This window comes from Sorex fumeus, unplaced genomic scaffold (assembly GCF_029834395.1).
Source record: "Sorex fumeus unplaced genomic scaffold, SorFum_2.1 ptg000130l, whole genome shotgun sequence".
In the NCBI taxonomy this organism is placed as follows: Eukaryota; Metazoa; Chordata; class Mammalia; order Eulipotyphla; family Soricidae; genus Sorex; species Sorex fumeus.
In genome coordinates, this window is record NW_026606187.1 from 389,764 (window position 1) to 409,488 (window position 19,725).

Consider the following 19,725-nt stretch of genomic DNA (forward strand, 5'->3'; position numbering starts at 1 on the left):
CCCAGCCCCAAACTCCACCCTTTCCTTCCTGGAGAGCAGCCAAGTCCCAGTGCACGCCAGACCCCTCCCACCCTGGACCTACAAGCCCTGGGCTCCTGAGGTGGCCGGGCAGTCTGCAGTCTGCAGAGGAACCGGGAGGTCAGGTGAGTGTGGGGCGGGCAGCGGGCTCCCTGCTGCGTGGTCCTGGGGATGTCAGGTTGTGGTGGTCAACTCCAGCCCCGCTCCAACCCTCTGCCTCTTCTGTCACCACGGATTTGCTTCTGACATAGCAGGCTCTGTTTCCCAAAAGCAGCCCTATTGCCCAACTGTCTGTCCTTGAGCCAAGACGGGCAGTGGCTGAGGAGGGGGGATTCTGGGTCCCTGCGGGTCAGGAGGTTTGCAGATGCGAAGCCCTCTGCCCCCCCACTCCTGGATCTCTAGGAGGGCCCCACAGAAGAGCCACTTGGAGTGGGCCTGGAGCCAGATGTAGTAAGAGAGAAAGCTGGCTGGCAGGAGTTGGAGCAGGCAGGTCTGGAGCTGTCTTCCCCGGGTGCCCATCAGCATGTTCTGGAGCGCTTCCAGAGCGTAGCTTTCTGGGCACTGCCCTCCCAGGGAGGCAGAGTCACTGTGATGTATAGGCTGGCCGCTGGAATTTTGAAAAGCTCAGTGGATAAGTCAAAGTACATCAGGAGTTGTCACCTGCTCCATCGCCCTTGGGGTTGCAAGCAAGGTTGAGCCACCAGGTTCTCAGCCTCAGCACCCCAGCCTTAGCACAGGAGGTTTGGCCCTCCACTCTGGGGAAAAGAGAAAGTTTTTTTTTTTTTTTTGCTTTTTGGGTTACACCCGGCGATGCTCAGGGGTTACTCCTGGCTCATGCACTCAGGAATTACTCCTGGCGGTGCTTGCGGGACCATATAGGATGCTAGGAATCTAACCTGGGTCGGCCACGTTGGCTGCATGTAAGGCAAACGCCCTACCCGCTGTGTTATTGCTCCAGCCCTGAAAAGAGAAAGTTTTAAAAAAGGAATTCATGGGGCAGAGCACAGCCCTACAGGTCCAAGGCCCGGGTGAGAATAATAGTGTCCTTTTCATTTGAGCTGAGGGGCTGAAGAGATTGTCTAGTGGGTAGGGCAGTTTTCTTTGCACACTGCCCTCCTGGTTTGATTCCCAGCACCCCAAATGGTCCCCCAGTATAGCCAGGAGTGATTCCTGAATGCAGAGCCAGCAGTAAGCCCTGAGAATAGCTGGTTGTGACCCAAAAACAGGAAGAACGTTTCCAAACTGAGGACGAAGCACTTGCCCTGGGTGTGTGAGGCTGATCTCCAGCACTGCAGGTAAAAAGCATTCAGCGCTGTCCCCGTGGCTCAGAGAAGTGTGTCCGCATCCCTGAAACAGTGGCATGGAGACTCGGCCACCGCTGGAGTACGTGAAGGGGATCCCCCTGATCAAGTACTTTGCAGAGGCGCTGGAACCTCTGCAGAGCTTCCAAGCCAGGCCTGATGACCTGCTCATCAGCACCTATCCCAAATCTGGTAGGTGACAAGGGCCGCCCACCTCTTGGGGACCATGGTCCTGAATGGCCCCTGGGCTCCCACCCTCAGTCCTGGCACCTCTTTCCCCTCCTCCAGGCACCACTTGGGTGAGCGAGATTCTGGACATGATCTACCAGGGCGGCGATCTGGAGAAATGCCGCCGGGCCCCCATCTTCATCCGGGTGCCTTTCCTCGAGTTCAAGGCGCCAGGGCTCCCCTCAGGTATGCAGAGGGTGCGGGGCCGTGTGTGTGTGTGGGGGGGGGGGGGGGCGGTAGGCGGGGACGCTCCAGGCTGGGACTCAGGAACCATTTTCTCATGCTTGCCTAGGAATGGACACTCTCAAAGACACACCAACCCCGCGGCTCCTCAAGACGCACTTGCCCCTGACTCTGCTCCCCCAGACCTTGCTGGACCAGAAGGTCAAGGTGAGAGGCAGAGGCAGCCCAAGGATGCAGTGACTGTGGGGAAGCCCGGCTCAGACCATCTTCTGACTGGCACCAGTGCCAGGGAGACGCCCTTGGGTAGAGCTGAGAGCAGCAGACTCAGGCTGTTGGGGGCGCCATGTGGGCAGGGCCAGGCACCCGCACACCTGTGACTTCAAGGGATCAGAGTCAGGCCTGGGGGCTGGAGCAATAGCACTGCAGGTAGGGCGTTTGCCTTGCACGCGGCTGACCCTGGTTCGATTCCCAGCATCCCATATGGTCCCCTGAGCACCGCCAGGGGTAATTCCTGAGTGCAGAGCCAGGTGTGACCAAAAAAAAAAAAAAAAAGTCAGGCCCAGGATAGCAGAGCAGGGCTCAAATCCATTAGTCATCCCTGCCCCCAGATCCCTTTCACACACCTGCGGGCCAGGATACTCTGTGTGTTTGTGTGTGGGAGAGGGGGGCAGACGGGGGCTGCTCCTGCCTGGCATGCTGGGGGCTGATGGTGCCAAGCTGGAGCATCTGCCTGCCTTTCCAGACCGTCTATGTTGCCCGCAATGCAAAGGATGTGGCTGTCTCCTATTTCCACTTCTACCGCATGGCCAAGGTGCACCCGGACCCCGGCACCTGGGACAGCTTCCTGGAGAAGTTCATGGCTGGGGATGGTGGGTCTCGGGAAAACTGCTGGTGGTGGTGGGCTCGGGCGGCAAGGGCAGCCCAAACTCACGCCCACATGCCACTGCCCTCCGCCTGCCAGTGTCCTATGGGTCCTGGTACCAGCATGTGAAGGAGTGGGAAGAGCTGAGCCACACCCACCCGATTCTTTATCTGTTCTACGAGGACATGAAGGAGGTGAGCTGGGGCAGAGCGGCAGGTGTGTGTGTGTGGGGGGGGGGGTCGGGCCTGATGGTCTGAGATGTTCCCCCAGTGGCCCCCAGTCAGTGCCAGTCACGGGAGACCATCCCTGTCCCCACTCTCAAGGAACCACACCAGCTGGTTTCAGGGGTCGGGGGCCAGTGTCCAGTGCAGGAGGGAGTCCCCAAGCAGAGAGCGCCGGATCTCCTAGTTGGAGAGGGGTCTCCCTTCGGCCCACACCTCCATGCACCTGCTGCTTCAGAACCCCAAAAGGGAGATTCAGAAGATCCTGGAGTTCCTGGGGCGCTCCCTGCCGGAAAAGACTGTGGATTACATCGTTGAGCAGACGTCCTTCAAGGTGATGAAGAAGAACTCCATGGCCGACTTCATCAACGTCCCCACTGAAGTCATGGACCAGAACATCTCGAACTTCATGCGGAAAGGTGCGCTCCTGCCCAGGGATGTGTTTGGGAGACCCGGGGTTTGGGCAGAGCAGCCTCTGGACCTCCCGCTCACTCCTTTTCCTCAGGCATTGCAGGGGACTGGAAAAACACCTTCACTGTGGCCCAGAATGAGCGCTTTGACGCCGACTACGCTGAGAAAATGGCTGGCTGTGGCCTTCACTTCCGCACGGAGCTATGAGGGAGCCAGGCGGGGAGAGCGCCCGAGGGGGGGTGCGGAGCAATCCTGTTCCCTGCCAAGAATAAAGCATGGCTGTGCTAAGTGGAGCCCTGACTGAAAGCAAAGAGATCACGGAGCCCGCTGGGAGCACCCTGGAATTCTGGTTCCCACCTGCTGGGGCCTGGTGGGGAGGGTCCTGGTGCAGTGACACCTGGAGCCACAGGCCAGGTGGGAGAGTCTTTATGCCGTGTTCCCAACCCAGCTACGCCAAGCAATGGGGATTATGACGGAAGTGGTTCTCCAGTGGGGCTGGACATCTAATGCCCTGGGGAGTGAAAAGAATCCCTATTGTCTTAGGGAAGAATCATAAGCAGATGTCAAAACTTAGTGGGCGTGATGTGTGCGGGAGAGGACATCCTCTCCAACTCCTCCCCACTCTCAGTTACACAGTGGAGAAGTGCAGTACCTTGACATTGGGGAGATATGAGAGAGACTGTGCTTCTGGTTCTGGGGTCACATCAGCAGTGCTCAGAGGCTACTCCTGGCTCAGCGTTTAGGGGGGTGTTACTCCTCAAGGCACTCAGGGAACTGTTCAGGGTGGGAATTGAAGCCTGAGCCCCAAAGTGTGTGCTCAGCCCACAGCTTTCTCCAGCCAGGACGTGTGTGAGCCCACAAGACAGTGGCCGGTGCAGACCTTCTCCTGAGTCACTGCTGCTGAAGCATCCCTGAATCTAACGATGTGGAAACATGCCGAGAATCTCCCAAATGCCAAGGTCACAGGGCGGGGATATAGCTCAAGTAGTAGTGCACGTAAGTTATTTAGCGTGTGTGTTAACCCTACTTGTGTTGAGCCCTGGGTTATCACTCGCAATGCAGGGCCCCCCAAACACTGGTGGGCATGGCCCCAGGACAATAAGAAGTCATGGTGATGGGGCCTGAGCCATAGTACAGTGGTAGGACATTGACCTTGCACACAGCCAGCTCCCCATGTGGAATCCTGGGTACAGACCACGCATTGGCTGATGATTCTCACCCACCGCCAACCCAGTCCAGACTCCAGAAAACCTGGAGAAATTCCACGTAGTTGGGCTGGAGGCAAAGAACAGAGGGGAGGGCCTTTGCCTTGCACGCAGCTAACTCGGTTCAACTCCTGGCAATGGTCAGGAGCCTGGCAGGAGTAAGCCCTGAGCACCGCTGGGAGCAGTCCCCAAACAACAAAAGGTCAAGGTGACATAAGACAGAGCCGAGCTGGGGCCTGGTCAAACAGAGATGGGGACCTGGGGAGCGAGAGGCTGAAACGAGTGTGAGCGCACCCGAGCTGTGCTTCTCCCCCACAGCTATCACTTGGGCTGTGAAGAGCAAAGTTTTACTCTGGAGAAGTATATCTGGCCGTGAGGAACACGGAATATGATCTGTAGACAAATTAACAGTTTAATCTGGTGTCAATGTGCTGATCTTGAAAAATGCGCCCGGGCTGCATAAGTACATGCCTATTGTTGAAACAGCGACGTATTTAGGGATCAAAGGGCATGATGTCTGCAGCATACAGAGTTCAGAAAAATAAATTGTCTGAACATCATACTGGGATGTTAGTGCTAATAGCAGAGTCCTCTACGAAAACTGCACCCTCCGGTTGTTGCTGTCACACACTGTTGTCTTTACACACACTGGGGCATGTGGGCTGGGACCAGGGAGTGAACTCTTGGTCTTCTGCTGGCTCTGTGCCAGCAGAAAGTCCTGGGGCCAAAGGACATGGGGAGCCCGTGCAAAGCCCCAGTTTGCTCCCTGGTACTGCAGGCGTCCCCACCCCAGCACCACCAAACCTTACTGAGAAACAAAAAAGCATGGGACCAGGGAGCTTGTTCAAAAGGCTGTAAAGCACGCCTGGCATAGATGAGGCACTGTCTGACCCCCAGAAGGTGTGCGCCCACCTACACTGCTGGGTGTAACCTTAGTGGCCCCCACTTAGACTTGCAGCAGAAGTGTCAGGTGTGGATTATAGGGCAAAGGATCACTAGGAGTGGCCCTTAGGGACCTGAGCCGGACGGGGGAACCTCCTCCAACACTGAGATGATAAGGAAATGTGGTCAAATGTTGTATTTGTTAGCCTCTGAAATAATTTTAAGAATAGAAAGTTAATACCAATATCTGAACTCTGCCCAATTAAATCAGGACTTCAAGGCACTGCAAGACTTCCACTACTGCGTATTTTCTCTCGTCCATACCAAGCTCCACAGGGCCACACCAGCTGCCTCAGTACCAGGCTAGGCCCAGCAGGAAGAGATGGCTTTGGCCCAGCCCCGGCCACAGGGGCCACCCCAGGGAATTGTGTGAAGGACCAGCTCTTCCCTGGGAAGCACTTTGAATACTCTGTGCCTCAGTGGCCTTGTTTGCAAACTGCAGACGGGCAGCAAAGTGTCTCCAGCACAGGGGGCTCCAGAGAAAGCCCCTTCAGCAGTGGCTGATCGCCCACTCTGCCCTGCCACATCTAACAGGATGAAGAGGGGCCCCTGTGCTGCCCGCACCCCGACTGCCCGCTCCGAGCCCACATGATCTGCCTGGCAGAGTCGTTCCTGCGGGAGGAGCCAAGGCAGCTTCTGCCCCTGGAGGGCGAGTGTCCCGGGTGAGTCCTGCCGCCTGCCCCAGAGGAGGCTTGTGGGCCTGACTGCGTGTCCCCTGGCAGCTGCAAGAACTCGGTGCTGTGGGGAGACCTGATCTGGCTGAGCGGCACAGGCGTCCAGGAAGCAGAGGACGATGTGGAATTCAAGGAGGGGAGAGGGGGCCTAGGTGCCAGCCTCCTGGCCCCGGGCACCGCTCACCCCACTCTCATCCCACAGGCACACTGGACAGACATGCTGGAGACTGACTAGTCAACCCCCCCCCACCTGACTCCTCCCTAGACCTGCCCCTCTGGACTTGATCCCCCTCCCCCTAGACCTGCCTCTCTGCCCCCCAGCCCTGCCCCTGGTCTTAGGCCCGACCTACCCTCTTCCCACCCCTTTTCTCTGCCATCCCAGCCCGTCTGAGGGGTGTAAATATGCAGTTTTTACTCAGTTCAATAAATTTCTGAATGGGGCACTTCCGGATGTTTGCAGGGGAGGAGCGGAGGCAGCGGGCCCACAGGGTGGCTGAGGAGGGAAGGAGGGCTGAGGCTCTAGGCAGCAGCAGCAGCAGCAGCAGCGGTGCTGAGGACCACAGTGCCAGGGATGCAGCTTGTGCCCGCTCAGTGGCTCGGCATGGAGACCACCCTGACTCACAACTCACTCCCCTCGATCACGCAGCTCCACTCGAGCCAGGGGAAGGGGCTGCTCCCCCCTCAGTGGGCCCTGGGGCCAAGCCTGACTTGGCTGCATGCAGTCCCAGTTCCACTCTGGGCCATGCCCTCCCAGTTCAGCCCAGGAACGCAGGGAGCAAGGCACATACAGGCTTTAGGCAGCAACGTGTGCCCCTTTCACTTTTGCACCCCCCCCCACACCACACACACACACACACACACGCTGCTTGGACCGTGTGCCCCTTTCACTTTTGCACCCCCCCCCCCCCCCCCCCCACACACACAAGCTGCTTGGACCGGCCCTGTGGTTAGTGCCAATGGTTCCTTAATTGCCCGGGTGCCAGGGCCACTGGGTCCTGACTCAGAGCCAGCAGCAAGGTGAGCCCGACTTTGCCCTCCCCGCCCTGCCCGGCTCAGCCAATCCGAAAGGACGCGGGGCAAGATGAGAAATGAGGCCCCAAACTATCTGGCCCTTTTTTTTAAATCTAGTTCTGGACTTTCTCTGGGTGAACCCACAGTTGGGTTTTCAGGCCAAACTAAGCTTGGATGCTGAGGCAGCCCGTACTGGGCCTCGCCTCCCCAGCCCCAAACTCCACCCTTTCCTTCCTGGAGAGCAGCCAAGTCCCAGTGCACGCCAGACCCCTCCCACCCTGGACCTACAAGCCCTCAGCTCCTGAGGTGGCCGGGCAGTCTGCAGTCTGCAGAGGAACCGGGAGGTCAGGTGAGTGTGGGGCGGGCACCGGGCTCCCTGCTGCGTGGTCCTGGGGATGTCAGGTTGTGGTGGCCAACTTCAGCAGCCCTGCTCCAACCCTCTGCCTCTTCTGTGTCACCACGGATTTGCTCCTGACATAGCAGGCTCTGTTCCCCCCAAACAGCCCTATTGCCCAACTGTCTGTCCTTGAGCCAAGACGGGCAGTGGCTGAGGAGGGGGGATTCTGGGTCCCTGCGGGTCAGGAGGTTTGCAGATGCGAAGCCCTCTGCCCCCCCACTCCTGGATCTCTAGGAGGGCCCCACAGAAGAGCCACTCGGAGTGGGCCTGGAGCCAGATGTAGTAAGAGAGAAAGCTGGCTGGCAGGAGTTGGAGCAGGCAGGTCCGGAGCTGTCTTCCCCGGGTGCCCATCAGCATGTTCTGGAGCGCTTCCAGAGCGCAGCTTTCTGGGCACTGCCCTCCCAGGGAGGCAGAATCGCGGTGATGTATAGGCTGGCCGCTGGAATTTTGAAAAGCTCAGCGGGTAAGTCAAAGTACATCAGGAGTTGTCACCTGCTCCGCCACCTGCAAGCAGGGCCGTGTGCAAGGGTGAGCCACCAGGCTCTCAGCCTCTGCTTCCTGAGCTTTAGCACAGGAGGTCTGGTATCCACTCTCGGGAAAATATATACATTTTAAAACAGGAATTCATGGGGCAGAGCGCAGCCCTGCAGGTCTGAGGCCCGGGTGAGAATAATAGCATCCTTTTCACTTGAGATGAGGCCCCGAAGAGATTATCTAGCGGGCAGGGCACTTTGTTTTGCACATTGTCCTCCTGGTTCAATTGTCTGCACCCCAAATGGTCCCCCGGTATAGCCAGGAGTGATTCCTGAATGTAGAGCCAGTAGTAAGCCATGAGCATAGCTGGCTGTGACCCAACAACAGAAGTTTCCAAACCAAGGATGTAGCAGTTGCTCTGGGTGTGAGGCCCTGACTCTGATCTCCAGCATCGCAGGTATAAAGCATTCAGCGTTGTCCCCGTGGCTCAGAGAGGTGTGGCCCCACCCTTGACACAGCAGCATGGAGAAGATCCATGATGTGACCCGGCCGCCGTTGGAGTATGTGAAGGGGGTCCCCCTGATCAAGTACTTTGCTGAGGCCATGGGGCCTCTGCAGAGCTTCCAAGCCAGGCCTGATGACCTGCTCATCAGCACCTATCCCAAATCTGGTAGGTGACAAGGGCCGCCCACCTCTTGGGAGCCGTGGTCCTGAATGGCCCCTGGGCTCCCACCCTCAGTCCTGGCACCTCTTTCCCCTCCTCCAGGCACCACTTGGGTGAGCGAGATTCTGGACATGATCTACCAGGGTGGCGATCTGGAGAAGTGCCACCGGGCCCCCATCTTCATCCGGGTGCCTTTCCTCGAGTTCAAGGCGCCAGGACTCCCCTCAGGTATGCGGAGGGTGCGGGGCCGTGTGTGTGTGTGTGTGTGGGGGGGGTGTAGGCGGGGGTGCTCGGGGCTGGGACTCAGGAACCATTTTCTCATGCTTGCCTAGGAATGGACACTCTCAAAGACACACCAACCCCGCGGCTCCTCAAGACGCACTTGCCCCTGACTCTGCTCCCCCAGACCTTGCTGGACCAGAAGGTCAAGGTGAGAGGCATAGGCAGCCCGAGGATGCGGTGACTGGGGGGAAGCCCGGCTCTGACCATCTTCTGACTGGCACCAGTGCCAGGGAGACGCCCTTGGGCAGAGCTGAGAGCAGCAGACTCAGGCTGTTGGGGGCATCATGTGGGTAGGGCCAGGCACCCACACACCTGTGGCTTCAAGGGATCAGAGTCAGGCCTGGGGGCTGGAGTGATAGCACAGCGGGTAGGGCGTTTGACTTGCATGCGGCCAACCTGGGTTCGATTCCCAGCATCCCATATGGTCCCCTAAGCACCGCCAGGGGTAATTCCTGAGTGCAGAGCCAGGTGTGACCAAAAAAAAAAGTCAGGCCCAGGATAGCAGAGCAGGGCTCAAATCCATCAGTCACCCCTGCCCCCAGGTCTCTTTCACACGCCTGTGGGCCCATTTCTCTGCTGGCCAGGATGCTCTGTTTGTGTGTGTGTGTAGGGGGGGGGTCGGAGGGGGGCTGCTTCTGCCTGGCATGCTGGGGGGCTGATGGTGCCAAGCTGGAGCATCTGCCTGCCTTTCCAGACCATCTATGTCGCCCGCAATGCAAAGGATGTGGCTGTCTCCTATTTCCACTTCTACCGCATGGCCAAGGTGCACCCGGACCCCGGCACCTGGGACAGCTTCCTGGAGAAGTTCATGGCTGGGGATGGTGGGTCTCGGGAAAACTGCTGGTGGTGGTGGGCTTGGGCGGCAAGGGCAGCCCAAACTCACGCCCACATGCCACTGCCCTCCGCCTGCCAGTGTCCTATGGGTCCTGGTACCAGCATGTGAAGGAGTGGGAGGAGCTGAGCCATACCCATCCGATTCTCTATCTGTTCTACGAGGACATGAAGGAGGTGAGCCGGAGCAGAGAGGCAGGTGTATGTGTGTGTATGGGGGGCCCTGATGTTCTGAGATGTCCCCTGGCAGCCACCGGCAGTCATGGGAGACCATCCCTGCCCCCACTCACAAGGAACCACACCAGCTGGTTTCAGGGGCAGGAGGTGGCAGAGAAAGGGGCCAGTGTCCAGTGTGGGAGGGAGTCCCCAAGCAGAGAGCGCCGGATCTCCTAGTTGGAGAGGGGTCTCCCTTCGGCCCACATTTCCATGCACCCGCTGCTTCAGAACCCCAAAAGGGAGATTCAGAAGATCCTGGAGTTCCTGGGGCGCTCCCTGCCGGAAAAGACTGTGGATTACATCGTCGAGCAGACGTCCTTCAAGGAGATGAAAAAGAACTCCATGGCCAACTACAGCAACGTCCCCACTGAAGTCATGGACCACAGCATCTCGAACTTCATGCGGAAAGGTGCGCTCCTGCCCTGGGTGGAGTTTGGGGGACCTGGGGTTTGGGCAGAGCAGCCTCTGGACCTCCCGCTCGCTCCTTTTCCTCAGGCATTGCAGGGGACTGGAAAAACACCTTCACTGTGGCCCAGAATGAGCGCTTTGACGCCGACTACGCCGAGAAAATGGCCGGCTGTGGCCTTCACTTCCGCACGGAGCTATGAGGGAGCCAGGCGGGGAGAGTGCCCAGGGGGTTGGGGGGGGGGGGGTGTGTGGAGCAAGCCCAGTCCCTGCCAAGAATAAAGCACGGCTGTGCTAAGTGGAGCCCTGACTGAAAGCAAAGAGATCACGGAGCCCGCTGGGAGCGCCCCGGAATTCTGGTTCCCACCAGCTGGGGCTGGGTGGGAGGGGCCTGGTGCTGTGACATCTGGAACCACGGGCCGGATGGGAGAGTGTTTATTCAGTCACGTCCCCTCTGGGCACCCCTTTGAGGGCAGCAAGCGTCCTTCACTTTTTCTTGGGCTCCTTACAAGCCACGACGTATCTCTGGGCCACGTTGAGGGGCGGGGAGTAGCCATCTGCGTACGAGGTATCTTCAAACAGGACAGAATAATCATCCTGCGGCTGGGCCAGGGCAACAGGAAGGCTGGTCAGAACACCGAGGGGAAGCCCCCACCTGTCTCACAGACCCAGCTTGGTCTCTGGTCTCATAGGGTCCCCTGAGCACCACTGGGTGTAGCCAGGGGACCATCAGCTGAGCACCAAAGCCCCAGGGGTCCCCAAATATCATGGTGGGGGGAGGTTCTCCCCCTGAAGAGAAGTTCAGATATTTAAACCCAGCCGTTGCTCCTACAGAGTTCAGGTCTCAGCGACACCCAAACACCACTGGGCAGAGCTCAGAGGCCCCTGGGCACAGGCCCAACGCCCCTGGCATCACTGGGTGGCCCTGCTGGCCACAGCACTGATGAGCATGAACATTAGACCAGCCAGCCAGTTGGCGAGTATCCCCAGGAGTGGCAGCCAGGACCCTGAGCGCTGCTGAGGAGTGCAAAATAAACAAGGCCAAGGGGACCGAAGTGATGGTACAGCAGGGAGGCCGTGGCCTGGCACACAGCTGACCCAGGCTCCATCTTGGCACCTCACAGGGTGCTTCAAGCCCGCCAGGAGTGACCCCTGAGAGCAAAGCCAGGAATAAGCCCTGAACACTGCCGGATGTGGCCCCCAAGTTAATTAACAGGTTCAAGAGCACGGGGCGGAGGCTGGAGCAATAGCACAGCGGGTAGGGCATTTGCCTTGCGTGCAGTTGATCTAGGTTTGATTCCCAGCATCCCATATGGTCCACTGAGCACCGCGAGGAGTAATTCCTGAGTGCATGAGCCAGACGTAACCCCTGTGTATCACCGGGTGTGAACCTCCCCCCAAAAAAATGAGCATGGGGCAGGGAAAAGGGAGCGTTGAGTCGGGGTGGCCCTAGATGGAGGGTCTGGTACCCAACAGAGACCTTGCAGGCAGAAATTCTAGAAGAAGAGAAAAGAAATGAATTTGGAAGGGGGGGTGGGGGGCGAGCGCTGGCCTTCCACGGGGGCCTCCAATGGGCCACTCCCAGAATACTAAGCCACCCAGGTGGGGGTTCGGGGCTGGGCTCCGGGGTGCGATACTGCACAGGTGGGATGCTGAGACCACAAGGGCCCTCCCTGTGGTGTGTGGGGGCGCCCGGGGCCATACTCAAAACTATTGTGGTGTGTGGGTGCCCCTGACTACTGAGCCTGGAGGTCCGATTTTATAGCAGCTATTATTTAGGGGGACTTGGGGCCACACCCTGCAGCACCTGCGGTCACTTCTGGTTTGCGCTGGGGACCTGAACAGAGTCAGCCGCACACAAGGGAAGTACCTCTCCCTGAAGGATCCCCTGGTCCTGCAGGGATGGGGAAAGGGACCCGGCGAGAGCTCCTGGAGCGAGGGAGCATGCGGCCTCGGTGCCCCTGTTCTGCTATGAGCTATGCCAGGAAAGCGCGGCACCAAGCGGCAGAAGTTCCCGCAGACCTGCCCTGGCCTGGGCTCCTACAGCTGAAGGGCAGCCAGAAGGGGCAGCACCGCTGGGCTGGGGGTCACCGACTGTCCCCTGCGGAGCGCCTTACCCGCTGGGGGGGGGTGTGGATCAGGGCACGGTAGAAGCAGGTGGTCTGAGGGTAGAGGGCCAGCACGAGCTGCTCCTTCTGGAATAAGGCTTCGGGGTCCGTCTCGGGGTTGGCCTTCCACTGCGGCAAGGGGATGATGCGCCGCCGGCTCAGGGTGTGTCTCCTGGGGGGGCGGGGGTGGGGGGGAAGGTCAGCCGGCCGCCAGGTCCAGGGGTGCAACGCCCCCCCCCCGCCCAACAGTACTCACTCTTTGCCTTCTTCATCAATGTCGTCTACCTCATACCTGTGGGGGAACGAAATGATGGATGCAGGGCGGCATGTGTCCACGCAGGGGAGCCCCCTGGAACCCGGGACAGACCCCCGGGGGGGGGCAGGGTGGGAGAGCAGCCCCCGTGGGCTCCCCACTCACTTGTTGGTGGCGTGGCTGTAACTGACCACCTCAGCGAGGATCCACTGCTCGTCCCCGTCCACGGCCTTGACCCGGGCAGCCACCTTGTCGCCGGGTTTGGCCACGTAGTCTCCGGAGGCCGGAATGGCCCCGCAGAGGGGAGGGGGCCTGCAGGGGGACCCTTGTATGAATCGGGCCCCTCCTCACCAGCCCCCCGACCCCCGGGCTGCCCTCACTTGTCACCAGGCTTTCCGATCCATAGGGGCAGTGTCATGGCCGACTGCTGCAGCAGCGTCATCAGCACCCCCCGGCGCATGGTCTTCCGTGGGGGCTCCGAGTCATTGTAGAGGCCGGCGATCTTGGCCGCTGTGGGGAGGAAGTGAGTCCTGGGAGGTCACCCCAGCCCGGCACCCCCGCCTCCCACAAGCCTTTCCTTGTCACCGAGTGCCCAGGGCAGGATACTTAATGCCAGGCCAGACTGGTGAGTGCTTGGGGGAAGAACTAGAAGGGGCAAAGGGTGGCGTGTGACAGCACCTAAGCTCCATGGACTTCTTGTGCACTTTCCGACTATAGGTCAACAGAATTTTTTTCTTTTTGGGTCACACCCGGCGATGCACAGGGGTTACTCCTGGCTCATGCACTCAGGAATTACTCCTGGCGGTGCTTGGGGGATCATATGGGATACTGGGAATTGAACCCGGGTCGGTCACATGCAAGGCAAATGCCCTACTCGCTGTGCTACTGCTCCAGCCCCATCAACAGAATTTTGTAAAATGTCTTCGTGAGGGGCCAGAGAGCGAGTACTCTGGGTAGAACGCTTGCCTTGCAGAGACCCAAATTCGATCCCTGGCACTCATATGGTCCCCCAAGCCCTGCCTGGAGGGATTCGTGGGTGCAGAGCCAGAAGCCAGCCCTGATCACCGCGGAATGGGGCCCCAATACCACAACCAAAGAGAAAAATTCAAGTTCCAATGTAGATGGCCCTGTGCAGAGGCATGGCTCACCCCAGGGGCGAGAGGCTGGCAGCCAGGCCGGGACAGGTGTGCAGACAGCTGCAGAAAGGCGAGCTTTGTGGTGCGGACACGCCCAAACCCACAGTGGGGCCAGGTGCTCAGCACAGCCACACCTCAGACCGGGGCAAGAGAGAAACCCGGGAAGGTTGGGAGAGTCTGGGGACCGCAGAGGGAGAGCCAGGGGTTCAGGCAGCCCGCTGGGAGCCATGCTGGGTGCAGGCTGACTCACCGATCCGCCTCTCTTCCAGCAGAGACTTGATTTCTGCAATTTTGTCGAGGGCTTTCCGGAGGATGCTGAGGTTGAGAGAGGGGAGAAGAGGCCCGGGTGAAGCACAAGGCCACCTTTTCTGGTTTACTGAAAGCTGGGGCATTCAGACCAGCTGTGTTGCTGAGAATCATAAACCCCCAAGTGTGTGTTTTTTCCAGCTCAAGGATTAAAAAAAAAAAAAGACAAAACAAAGGAGACAGTAGCTCAGTGGCTCCTGGGCAGAACTGTGGGCGGCTGGGGGTAGAGCCTGTGGTGACCGAGGAACAGCTCAGGGTCACCCAGGTGCCCATGGCAGGAGCTGACTCTCCTCAGCAGGTCCAGGCTACAGGGAACTCGCTTCTGAAAGCTGTGACCTAGGGAACTTCTGGAATTATGTCTACAGGGGTTCCTAAGTAATGGGTAGAACTATGCTAGAGGAAGGCACCTTGAATTGTCCAGGACCCAGTGGAACTGCCTGCGGAATGTTCTAGCAGCATAGACCATGCAGTGGCCGATGCATTCTCACCCACTGCCAACCCGGTCTGCGATTCCAGCCAACCTGGTTGGGCCGGAGACAAAGTACAGTGGGGAGGGCGTCTGCCTTGCACGCAGCCAACCAGGTTCTATCCCCGGCACCTCAGATGGTCCCACACCTGCCAGGGTGATCCCTGAGCGCAGAGCCAGAGTAAGCCCTGAGCACCTCCCGGTGAGGACAAAAGCAAACCAAATCAAAGTCACAAGGTTCTCAAGGCCTCCCTGCCACGGGCAGGAAGGAGCCTAGCCTGCAAGAACACAGAAGGCTGCGTCACATGCTGTCCCTGGGGCCCACCTCAGCAGAGCTCATCAGAAGGAGTGGGGACAGCGCAGAGTGGGCTGGGTAAGATGGGGGGAGGGGCTGTCAGGGAGCACAGGCTCCCGAGGGCAGGGTCGGATGGGGGGCGGGGACGGGCAGGAGGAGACAGGGCAGGGCTGCCTGGCCATGTTCTCCGTGCAGCAAGGCTGCAGGACGGCAGCTATGACGGAAGTGGTTCTCCAGCCGGGCTGGACATCAGAATGCCCTGGGGAGCGAAAAGAATCCCTATTGTCTTAGGCAAGAATCATAAGCAGATGCTAAAACTTAGTGGGCGTGATGTGCGAGGGAGAGGACATCCTCTCCAACTCCTCCCCACTTTCAGTTACACAGTGGAGAAGTGCAGTACTTTGACATTGGGGAGATGCGAGAGACTGTGCTTCTGGTTCTGGGGTCGCATCAGCAGTGCTCAGAGGCTACTCCTGGCTCAGCGTTTAGGGGGGTGTTACTCCTCAAGGCACTCAGGGAACTGTTCAGTGGTGGGGATTGAAGCCCGAGCCCCAACATACAAACTGTTTGCTCAGCCCACAGCTTTCTCCAGCCAGGACGTGTGTGAGCACACAAGACAGTGGCCGGTGCAGACCTTCTCCTGAGCCACTGCTGCCGAAGCATCCCTGAAACAGCAGAGAGGCTCAGGGAGGCCTAGAACCTCCTGCATGCCAAGGTCACAGGGCTGGGGATATAGCTCAAGTAGCAATGCAAGTAAACTATTTAGCGTGTGTGTAAACCCACTTGTGCGTAGCCCTGGTTATCACTCGCAATGCATGGCCCCCCAAACACTGGTGGGCATGGCCCCAGGACAATAAGAAGTCATGAAGATAGGGCCAGAGCGATAGTACAGTGGGTAGGACGTTGCACACGGCCAGCTCCCCATATGGCATCTTGAGCACAGACCACACACTGGCCACTGATTGTCATGCACTGCCAACCCAGTCCAGACTCCAGCAAAACTGGAGAAATGCCACATGGCTGGGCCAGAGGCAAAGTACACTGTGGGGAGGGCGTTCGCCTTGCACGCAGCTAACTTGGTTCGATTCCTGGCAATGGTCCAGAAGCCTACCAGGAGTGATCTCTGAGGACAAAGCCAGGAGTAAGCCCTGAGCACCAAAGGATCAAGGTGACATAAGGCAGAGCCAAGCTGGGGACTGGTCACACAGAGATGGGGCCCTGGGGAGTGAGGGGCTGAAACTGGAGTGTGAACGCACCTGAGCTGTGGTTCTCCCCACAGCTACCACCTGGGCTGTGAAAAGCAAGGTTTTACTCTGCAGAAGTTTAGTTGGTAGTGATGAACTCAGAATATGATCTGTAGACAAATTAACAATTTAATCTGGTGTCAATGTGCCAATTTTGAAAAAATGCACCCGGGTTGCATAAGAACATGCCTATTGTTTAGGAAACAGCGACGTAATTAGGGAACAAAGGGCATCATGTCTGCAGCATACAGAGTTCAGGAAAAAAAAGTGTCTGAACATCATGCTGGGGTGTTAGCGCTAATAGCAGAGTCCTCTACGAAAACTGAAGTCACCTTCCCTTGCTGCTGTCACACACTGGGGTATGTGGGCTGGGGCCAGGGACTGAACTCTTGGCCTTATGCTGACTCAGTGCCAGCAGACAATCCCAGGGCCAAAGGGCACACGGATAGCCTGTGCAAAGCCCAGTTTGCTGCCCGGTACTGCAGGCGTCCCCACCCCAGCACCACCAAACCTTACTGAGAAACAAACAAAAAAAGCATGGGACCAGGGAGCTTGTTCAAAGAGCTGGAAAGTACGCCTGGCACAGACGAGGCACTGTCTGACCCCCAGAAGGTGTGCGCCCACCTACAGTGCTGGGTGTAACCTTAGTGGCCCCCAGTTGGACTTGCAGCAGAAGTGTCAGGTGTGGATTATAGGGCAAAGGATCACTAGGAGTGGCCCTTAGGGACCTGAGCCGGACAGGGGAACCTCCTCCAACACTGAGATGATAAGGAAATGTGGTCAAATGTTGTATTTGTTAGCCTCTGAAATAATTTTAAGAATAGAAAGTTAATACCAATATCTGAACTCTGCCCAATTAAATCAGGACTTCAAGGCACTGCAAGACTTAAGATGCAACCGGCAGGTAAATGTGTGCTATCCCCACACATGTCTGTGATCCTGAGTCAAAGAACCTGTTGGGGCTGGGGCTCAGCAGTGTTCACAGCATCCTGCGTGCAGGAGGCCTGGGGAGGGAGTGCATGCGCTCCCACAGGGACATTCTGTCCCCGACGGTCACTGCGGCAAGTCAAGGAAACAGCCAGACAGCCAGAGAACATTTACTATTGTTGTAGGGCCACACCCCGCAGTGCCTGGAATCGAACAGGGCGCCCCACATGCGTCAGCCCTTCCGTGATCTCCCCTGCCCCAGAAAATTTACTATTGAAAGAAGTCAGTAAGGGGCTGGAGTGACAGCACAGCGGGTAAGGCGTTTGCCTTGCATGCGGCCGGCCCTGGTTCGATTCCCAGCATCCCATACGGTCCCCTGAGCACCGCCAGGAGTGATTCCTGAGTGCAGAGCCAGGAGTAACCCCTGTGCATTGCTGGGTGGGACCCAAAGAGGAAAAAAAAAATCAATAGTATTTTCCTGGGCTGGGTCAGTACAAGAGTTAAGGTGCTTGACTTGCACAGGGCTGGTACCACCAAAAGTGACCCCTGAGCATAGAGTGAGGAACTCTGCCATAGTGTGGTCTGCAGAGCTTCCTCTCATACACACACAAAAAAATAATTTTTTTTCAGGGCCAGAGCAATAGTTCAGCGGATAGGGTGCTTGCTCTTCACGCGGCTGACCCAAATTCAACCAAATTCAACCCAAGAGTGAGCACAGAGCCAGGAGTGCCCTCCCCCAACAAACGGATTTTTTTTTTTTAAATTTTGGAATCAAAAAAGCTTCCCCTCATCCTGTTGGCTCTACCAGCCAGAGCCTGAGTCCCAGATCTGACAGCCAGCCTGCAGCACCCCTCAGGGCGTGCCCCCCAAGAAGCCAGCCCACCTGGACAGCAGAAAGGACTTCTGCTGACATTCCTACACAGCGAGGCCCCCAAGCCTTGACCCCCCCTTCCCCAGCCCTGACCCCACTGGCAAACAGAAGGGGCCCAAAGTGGTGAGGGTCCTTAAACAAAAACCCAGGTACGTGGAAACAGATTCTGGGGTGTTTGCTTGGTTTCTGGGCCGCACCCTGTGGTGCTCAGCACTTAACTCCTGACTGCACTCAGGAGTCACCTGGTGAGGTTCAGGGGAACCATATGGGGTGCTAGGGATTAAATATGGGGTCAGCTGTGTGCAAGGCAAGTGCCCTCCCCTCTGTATTATCTCTTGGGCCTCTGCAGAGCCAGCATTTGTTTAGAGTGACCGGTTCATAAGAACCAAGGTCCGCAGAGATTCCTTGGGGCCCTCCCTCTCGCTGAGCTGGTGGACAGAGCCAGGCGGAGCAGCGAGGACCAGTGCTCGGCACAGACGAAAATCCAGAGGCAGGACGTGTACATGCGTGTGTATGTGTGTCTGTGCGTGCGCACAAGTATGCTTGTGTGTGTGGTGTTGAATTTAGGGGCGAGGGGAGAGAACCTTCCTGTGACTTCCAGGCCCAGTCAGCAGCAGGGAGCAGCCCCTTGCTTGGCCCAGGGCCATCAGCATGCCTCTGCAGTGTAGTCCTGGTGCTGAACTCAGTTAGCCCCAGAGGGTCAGCGGGGCCCAACACGCCTGGCCTCCCCATGGCCATGGCCCGCAGTGAGGAATCTGGTCTGGAAATAAACTGACCAGCACCACTGGCGCGGTGTTCAAGGACTCACGGGTCCATGAGTTCCTCCTGACCCTGGAAACCGCGACTTTCCAGGTGTGCACAAACCTGGCTGTTGCCAAGTCAGTCTCAAAGAAGACCCTTTGTCTCTGGCATTCAATGTGGAGCCCCAAGGAAACTGGAGATAGGTAGGGAAGGAAGGGGAGCCAGGCCCAGCTGCCTCCTGGTCATAGTTTACGGCCCAACATCATGGCTGGTTCTGGCTCTGTGCTCTAGGGACCACCTGCGGTGCCAGGAATAGAACCAGGGTCGACCTAAGTCACATGCAATGCCAGCGCCTTTGCCCTATATTACCTCTCCGACCGGGAATCGGATTCTTCTACCAGACACAAAGATTTGTTTCATACCGGGTTTGTCTAGAATGGCTTCATTTCCTGGAGGTCTGAATATGTCTCTTGACTATTTCCTTCATTTGGGGGCCACACCCCGGGGCACTCTAGGGGCTTCTCCAGGCTCTGCTCTGTGGGTCACTTCTAGCAGTTATGAAGAACCATGTGCCGCTAGGGATCAAACTTGGGCTCCTGCATGCAAAGCAGCCCGGAATCTGTCTCTCTCGAAGGCGAGCTGACTGTACCGCCACCCAGCACAGTTTTCCGGAACACACAGGAATGCGTGCTCCGCCTTATACTTGGAACCAGCGACCCACACTCCAGTCCCCACATAAGTAAGGCCAAGTACAGTTGAGAAAGCCGTAACTTGGGATGAGAGTGGACGTACACCGGGGTGCAGGCAGGGTCCAGGCTAGGGCAATCAAGTATATACTACCATAAAGGGGTCACACAAAAGTTTTGGTTTCTCAGGGCACAGAAATCCTACTATACTATGCAGAGTCTCATATATACAGCACTGCTTCTAAAAAAAAATGTACATACTTAAAAAACCAATTCAGGGCCAGGGTGCTTGCCTTGCATGTGGCCAACTTGGGTTCGATTCCTAGCACCCCATACCCTTGAGAATGGAGCCAAGAGTAAGCTCTGA

At 57.7% G+C, this 19,725-nt stretch overlaps 4 protein-coding genes across 8 annotated transcripts in view; 2 read left to right on the top strand and 2 right to left on the bottom strand.

The window, feature by feature from the left end:
- BOLA2B (bolA family member 2B) overlaps positions 1 to 19,725 on the bottom strand; it is a 108,113-nt gene that overhangs the window by 4,684 nt on the left and 83,704 nt on the right. The gene's annotated exons all lie outside the window — the stretch shown is intronic.
- On the top strand, positions 16 to 3,517 carry LOC130046025 (sulfotransferase 1A1-like). Of its 3 annotated transcripts, none has more exons than XM_056138961.1 (8): positions 16 to 143; positions 1,375 to 1,511; positions 1,608 to 1,733; positions 1,840 to 1,937; positions 2,473 to 2,599; positions 2,692 to 2,786; positions 3,052 to 3,232; positions 3,319 to 3,517. In XM_056138961.1, exons 2-8 carry the CDS (start codon positions 1,379 to 1,381, stop codon positions 3,429 to 3,431), a joined length of 873 nt encoding a protein of 290 aa, XP_055994936.1. In that variant the 5' UTR covers positions 16 to 143; positions 1,375 to 1,378; the 3' UTR covers positions 3,432 to 3,517. The 3 variants fall into 3 exon arrangements, with proteins under 3 accessions (XP_055994936.1, XP_055994935.1, XP_055994934.1); XM_056138960.1 differs by having other exon boundaries at positions 18 to 143; positions 1,314 to 1,511; XM_056138959.1 differs by having other exon boundaries at positions 19 to 143; positions 1,245 to 1,511.
- Positions 7,188 to 10,577, top strand: LOC130046023 (sulfotransferase 1A1). 2 transcript variants are annotated; one of them, XM_056138954.1, is made up of 8 exons: positions 7,188 to 7,405; positions 8,377 to 8,597; positions 8,694 to 8,819; positions 8,924 to 9,021; positions 9,568 to 9,694; positions 9,787 to 9,881; positions 10,149 to 10,329; positions 10,416 to 10,577. In XM_056138954.1, exons 2-8 carry the CDS (start codon positions 8,450 to 8,452, stop codon positions 10,526 to 10,528), a joined length of 888 nt encoding a protein of 295 aa, XP_055994929.1. In that variant the 5' UTR covers positions 7,188 to 7,405; positions 8,377 to 8,449; the 3' UTR covers positions 10,529 to 10,577. The 2 variants fall into 2 exon arrangements, with proteins under 2 accessions (XP_055994929.1, XP_055994930.1); XM_056138955.1 differs by having other exon boundaries at positions 8,385 to 8,597.
- Positions 10,745 to 19,725, bottom strand: part of SGF29 (SAGA complex associated factor 29) — a 31,985-nt gene continuing 23,004 nt past the window's right edge. For both annotated transcript variants that reach the window (XM_056138958.1, XM_056138956.1), the window contains 6 exons: positions 14,073 to 14,137; positions 13,067 to 13,196; positions 12,852 to 12,998; positions 12,690 to 12,725; positions 12,443 to 12,605; positions 10,745 to 10,928 (listed from right to left, as the gene is read on the bottom strand). In XM_056138958.1, coding sequence (XP_055994933.1) covers positions 10,812 to 10,928; positions 12,443 to 12,605; positions 12,690 to 12,725; positions 12,852 to 12,998; positions 13,067 to 13,196; positions 14,073 to 14,137 — 658 coding nt within the window. In that variant the 3' untranslated portion in view covers positions 10,745 to 10,811. The remainder of the gene's footprint in view (positions 10,929 to 12,442; positions 12,606 to 12,689; positions 12,726 to 12,851; positions 12,999 to 13,066; positions 13,197 to 14,072; positions 14,138 to 19,725) is intronic.